The sequence below is a fragment of the Gopherus evgoodei genome, chromosome 12, assembly GCF_007399415.2.
Source record: "Gopherus evgoodei ecotype Sinaloan lineage chromosome 12, rGopEvg1_v1.p, whole genome shotgun sequence".
NCBI lineage: Eukaryota > Metazoa > Chordata > Testudines > Testudinidae > Gopherus > Gopherus evgoodei.
The window spans coordinates 20,713,173-20,719,385 of record NC_044333.1 but is presented as its reverse complement, the minus strand read 5'-3'; the positions used below and the strand labels follow the sequence as shown (position 1 = coordinate 20,719,385).

General features: G+C 45.1%; 1 protein-coding gene across 1 annotated transcript; it reads left to right on the top strand.

Annotated features, from left to right (window-relative positions):
• The first annotated feature begins 2,341 nt into the window (after nucleotides 1-2,341).
• LOC115660422 (cytochrome b-c1 complex subunit Rieske, mitochondrial) lies at nucleotides 2,342-5,918 on the top strand. The gene is made up of 2 exons (XM_030581849.1): nucleotides 2,342-2,577; nucleotides 5,142-5,918. Exons 1-2 carry the CDS (start codon nucleotides 2,379-2,381, stop codon nucleotides 5,750-5,752), a joined length of 810 nt encoding a protein of 269 aa, XP_030437709.1. The 5' UTR covers nucleotides 2,342-2,378; the 3' UTR covers nucleotides 5,753-5,918.
• The last annotated feature ends 295 nt before the right edge of the window (nucleotides 5,919-6,213 follow it).

Sequence of the window (6,213 nt, the reverse complement as noted above, 5' to 3'; positions counted from 1 at the left end):
TTAGGGTGAAGAGATCAGAGTCCTCAGGCACAGGAGGAGAAAAAAGATAGTAGCCTTTGTGAGAAGCAAACAGCCAGCTTGCCTACAGAAAGAGCAGGAGAAGCATAGACTGGTGAGGAGCCTCACTGAGGCACAGAAAGGTGCCCTTCTCAAGAAGAAGAAGTTGTGTTTGCTGAGCCATATCCTTGCCAGGAAAGAAAGGAGCTAGAACTTGGTGCAGTAGCAACCTTCATCCCAGCCCTGCTACCAAATACCCATTAATCCCCCAGGGCACTGAGAGGAACTTCAAACAACCGAGCCCATCTGAGGGCTATACCCCTCTTGGGCTGATAAGAATGAGCTGAATTATCAGGGGGACTGCCCCTGCTACAATAAGTGAATAGCGTAAAAAGACTATTCAACAGCCTTTTGTTTGTTTGTTTTTTAAACTCTAGTACCAGGAGTCCCCTTCAGCCTCTGCTTCAGGTCCACTCCACTTGTAGTGAAGACAAGACAAGTCCTCTCCCCTCTGTCCTGGAAAAGAAACATCTATGGGAAATCAAAAAGAAACAAAACTGACCTGAAACTCAGGCAGTCTTCCTGTGGTAGGCCTTTAGGCTTAATCTACAGGGGCTGTAGCTCAGGTCCTCCTGTGAGGCTTGGCGCTAACTCCTTCTTCCCAAGCTTGTCTCAACTACCCATTCACCACACAGCAAGTTTTCCCTTTTAAACTCCTCCCTCTGAGCAGAACAAATCTTGCAGGTGTGTCTCCTTGAAAAGGCCCAGAGGAGCTCATTAGTCACCTGTCAGTGTAACGGCATGTCCTTCCACACCTTCCCAAATAAAATAAAAAAGTTGTGTATGTCCTTGTGGCTCATATTGTATCGATATAATTTTAGTTGTACAGATGTCGGTGTCTGCCTGTACAGAACTTTAGGGCTGACCCTGAGTATGGTAATAAAATTAAGCATATATGTAAGTGTTTGTAGGATTGTGGCTTGCTACCAAGACCATGAGTGTAATATAAATGTCTAGCGATCAGCTAGAATCAAAAAGAGAATTCCAAAAACACAACAGTAAACTGTCATCATGCAGAGGCAGGGATGATGTGATGATGTTCTGGAGTGACAGGATAATGTTTTCATGTGACATGTTTATGTGATTGCAGTTTTGGATCTGCTTAAATAGCAATCTGATGTAACATAACAACACTGTGTAGCAACAACACAAAGTTGTTATGACTATGATGACCTATTGGCAAGCATGATCACATGGCTATGATGTGACAGTGCTATAATCTTTTACAAGCTGTAATGGCAAGACAGTGACTTGGGCTATGACATTTTGTTGCTGTATGACAGCACTTCACTATGATGTGATGATTCTGTGCTGTGATGGCATTTGGCACTGATCTGATGGTTTTTATCTGAAGCAGTTTGGTACTTCAATATCTGTGTTGCAGAATTAGGGTGTTTTAGTACACTGGGTGATGGTTTCATGTGAGTTTGTCATTAGGGCACAATATGCCATTTATATAAGGCACAATGTTATGATACAACATACACATTCTAAACAGGTATACTTAATTTTGCCAGATGAGATGAATGGCCTAGATCAGGGGTTCTCAACCTTTTTCTTTCTGAGGCCCCACAACATGCAATAAAAACTCCATGGCCCACAACTACTATTTTTCTGTATATAAGAGCCAGGGCCAGCGTTAGGGGGTAGCAAGCAGGGCAGTCCCAGGGGCCCCATACCACAGGGGACCCTGCAAAGCTAAGTTGCTCAGGCTCTGGCTTCAGCCACAGGTAGCGGGGTTTGGATCACCAGGCTTCAGCCTCAGGTGGTAGGGCTTTGACTTTCTGCCTCTGGGCCCAACAAGTCTAATACCAGCCTTGCTTGGCAGCCCCCTGACCCGATTGAGAACCAGTGGACTAGCTGACCCATAGGGGGCCCTGCCAACCCTACATGTCTGTGATTCTAGCATGGTGAGGTTACGTCATTTTTGGCACACTATCTTTTTTATAAAGCCCCGTGTGACCTCACGCATGATGCGCCATGATGTCACTGGTACGCAGTTGTGTTCTGAATGACATCACGGTGCTGCACTGACAGTCCCCAAGCTGACGCCCTGGGGCAGTAAGGCCGCTACCCGGCAGAACCCAAGGCTGAAGCGCGTAAGACAGAGCCGGACCTGCGCACCGAGCCGGATGCCTGGCTGACGTCACGCAGCCTCCATCGTCAAGCTCAGCCTGACTGGCCCCCGCCCAGCCGAGGTGGGCGGGGTGGGCGTGCGTGCGTACGTGCGGGGGAGGCACGTTATCCGTGCGGCGCCGCGGCCACCGGCGGGTTGCGCGCAGGAGCGAGTGAGGTGATCCGCTCGAGACGCAGTCGCCGCCATGTTGTCCGTGGCCGCCCGCGCCGGCCCCTTGGCTCCGTACCTGTCGGCCGCGGCGCACGCCGTGCCGGGCCCGCTGAAGCCGCTGGTGCCGCAGGTCGAGAAGCTGCTGCTGGACCCGAAGGGGCCTGTGCTGTGTCGGGAATCGCTGAGCGGCCGAGCGCCTCGCGGAGGCCTCGTCGCCACTGCCAGTCTCAACGGTGCGGGACGGGTGGGGGCAGCCTGGGGACGGGGCGCTGGGATGGGCCCGGTGGGGCCGCAGGGTCGGGAGTGTTGGTGGTGCCTGTGGGCCTTGCTGCCATGGGGAGCAGCGCTCAGGTCACTGCGGCGCGGGGTTTGGTGGGGGGAGGGAGCCAGCCCGGGGGGAGACTCGTACCACCAGCAGCCCCCAGCCTCGGGTCACTGTGTGCGAGGGGACTGGGCCAGGCCTGCGTCTGGCCCTCTGCATCCGCACGTCAGCGTCGGCTTAGGCTTTGGGGGTGACCTTGGAGGCTGGGCTGCACTTCTCGTGCTCGGGTTTCTTCTACAGCTCAGCTGTGAGCTGCTGACTCTGAGCTGCACCCCAGGAAGTGTTTGGGTCTGGCCCCAGCGCAGGAAATCTTTTCGGCTCACGTAGGACCTGGTGCAGCGGTGCTGTAAATCTCCCCTCTCTGCAGGACTGAGGGAAAAGGAATAGTTGGAGTGTTTTCCATACTTGAGGAAGTAATTGAATCTAATTCAGGGCAAACTCTGTGATCACAAGCAGTGATTTTAAATAAAAGTTTGTGCTTGACTCCCTGGTAGGTACTCCGGGCAGGATTTCACTTTGCTGCTCCAGAATGGGGAGAGAAAAGAAAACACTGCATGTAGCACGTTAGTGGTACTTAACCGTTTTAACTACACGTGAAGGACTCCATCTGAGACCAAAAGTGAGAGGGTTCTTTATAGTTACAAAAACAAGTTTTAATCTTGCAAGTAGACTTATGCCATCAGCTTCACTATTGTCCAATTCGTGTAGTGTTTTGCAATTGTATGTGCAATGGTACTGACAGAGTAGTTCCTTTTAGTAGACTGTTTGTCTAGTGGATGACTTTACAGGACTTAATTTTCAGACTTAGCAAGGTCAGCTCTCCATGAAAACTTCCCTTGCGAAACATCAGTATAACCCGTTTTCCAATAACACTGTCCATGTGCCAGTTTTTAAAACTGGATGTATTTATTCCATTTTCCTATATTAAAAAAATGGGCTTACACATTAGTGCATAAATATGGATGGAGACAGTGGGCATGCACAGGTATTCACCAACTGAAATGTGAAATGCCACTTGGCCTTGTCTTCATTGACTCAAGTCTTGTTTAAGAGAACATTTCTCAGGGTCCAAGCATTAACCTAGTTTCTAGAGATGGCAAGGCAGTGAGGGTATAAGCCTGCACAAAATGGACAGAATAGTTTATCTCAGCTTCCTGATTGCCCTTGCTTGATTTAGTTAATAACATTTTTATTATAAATGGAAAAGTTGCAGCTGCACCTAAAGTGGCCACTGAATGTATGTGTTGGGGGGGAGGGAGAGTCTCAAGGTCTGAGTGACCAACTTGAGACTGTTTTGGCTTGATTTTCAGAGGAGCAGAGTACCTGCACCTCCTCTTGGTTGCAAATCAACCTCAGTCTCAGTTTTTGGGAACAGAAAATGCACTTAGAATTACCAGCTGCTTCTGAAAATTTTGGCCTACATCTGACATAATTGAGAGACAGAGAACTCTGCATGACAATTTTCAGTCACATTCCAGCGTCAGAACCCCACTTTAAAATCCTTAATTCAAACTGTCTTGTGTGCTGCTCCGTTGTACAGAAGTCATTAAAATCTCCCAGTTCAGTGGCATGTATTAATAGTTTTCCCTGTGTGGTCTCACAGTTTACACAGATGTTGGGAACTACTGTTCCTTGTGGAAAGATGCTTTTGTAATGATTACAATTACACAAATATTTGAGGCTGACATTCTGCTATAAAATGCACATTCTGTCATTAATTTGACTAATACTTGAGTGGTTCCATTGAAGTCAGAGTAAAGTACGTGTATAAATATTTGCAAGTTCATGACCTAAATGCTTTTTTAAATCCATGTTTCTTAATCCCAGTGTTTCTGGGGAAACTTTAAAATGGAAAAAAAAAAATCTCACTCTAAGAATTTGTCATAGTCTTCTCTCCCTCCTGCCTATGGTATTCTTCAGGTTCAGTGTAGAACGTTAACATGTATAATAGGCCACCATTTAACCTACTACTGTCTCCAAAAAATATATAAATGAATAAAAAATTGATTTTAAAGTTTGAAGTTTTGGATAAACCATCGCTCATAAGCAGTCTTTCAATAAGAAAAGTATGGAAGGGAAGATTTAGCAAGGAAACAGATTTCAAGCTTTTAAGAGGTTATAGAATTTTAAAATGTTATTTAACGTTGCTGTATTTTAAATTGTGCCAGGGCTCTTTAAATCATTACATAGCTCAGTTGCGAATATAGTGTCAGATATTGGTGGGGGTGGTGGAAGTCACATGATGGAAACTGGTTAGGTTTCCCAAATGGTTTTATACTACCACAACAGGGTGGTAAGTTTTACTTTCTAACAATATGCAGTTATCAGATTTACTGTTTACAGAAAATAGTATGGACCTCTTTCCAATTTCACCTTGAATTCCTGGAAGACAAAAAAAAGCTTCATAGTCAATATAGTACTAGGTTTTTATTATGAAGATGCTTGCAGTTAATAGTATTTACCTTTTTGTTGCAGCTCCAGCTAGTATTCGGTACATCCACAATGATGTCACAGTACCTGACTTCTCTGACTACCGTCGCCCAGATGTGTTAGATAAAACAAAATCTTCTCAAGAGAGCAGCGATGCTAGGAAAGGGTTTTCCTATTTTCTAACTGCAACAACATGTGTAGCCTCTGCCTATGCCGCTAAGAATGTTGTCACCCAGTTTGTTTCCAGCATGAGTGCTTCTGCTGATGTGTTGGCACTGTCAAAAATTGAGATCAAGTTGTCTGAAATTCCAGAAGGCAAGAATATGGCTTTCAAATGGAGAGGAAAACCCCTTTTTGTGCGTCACAGAACCCAGAAGGAGATTAATCAAGAAGCTGAAGTACCATTGACTGAACTAAGAGATCCACAGCATGATTTAGACAGAGTAAAAAAACCAGAATGGGTTATACTGGTAGGTGTTTGTACTCATCTTGGTTGTGTACCCATTGCAAATGCTGGAGATTTTGGTGGTTATTATTGTCCTTGCCATGGGTCACACTATGATGCGTCTGGCAGAATTAGAAAAGGTCCTGCTCCAGCCAACCTTGAGGTTCCATATTATGAATTTGTTTCTGATGACTTACTTATTGTTGGTTAAATAGCTGGACATTTGTCTGCTTCATCTTTGCTGCATGAACATTGTGAAAAGGGGTTAATATTCGGGTGTGGTATAAAACTAAGTGATCCTAAAAATGTACCTAATTGTCTAAAGTCATTCTGAAATGCTTCTCAATAAAGAATCAAACTGAGTGATCTGTCATTTACTTGCTGTTATAAAATGCTGTTAGTGTCTAATTACTGAAGAAATCTTTATGGCAGTACCTACTACAAAAGTTATGGATGCCCTGTAATAAGTATGGGGTGATGTAGCATTGGAACAAAAAGCTTAAGCTAGAATTTTCCATATTTAATTCTAGCCACTCTCCAGAAAACCTTTTGCATATAGAAGAGGAAAATCGACCTGGGAACAGATAAAAACTAATCTTTAAGAGGCAAACTTAAAAAAAAAAAAAAATCCCTACTCATAGTTACAGACGGTTATTTTAGTTTGAAATATCT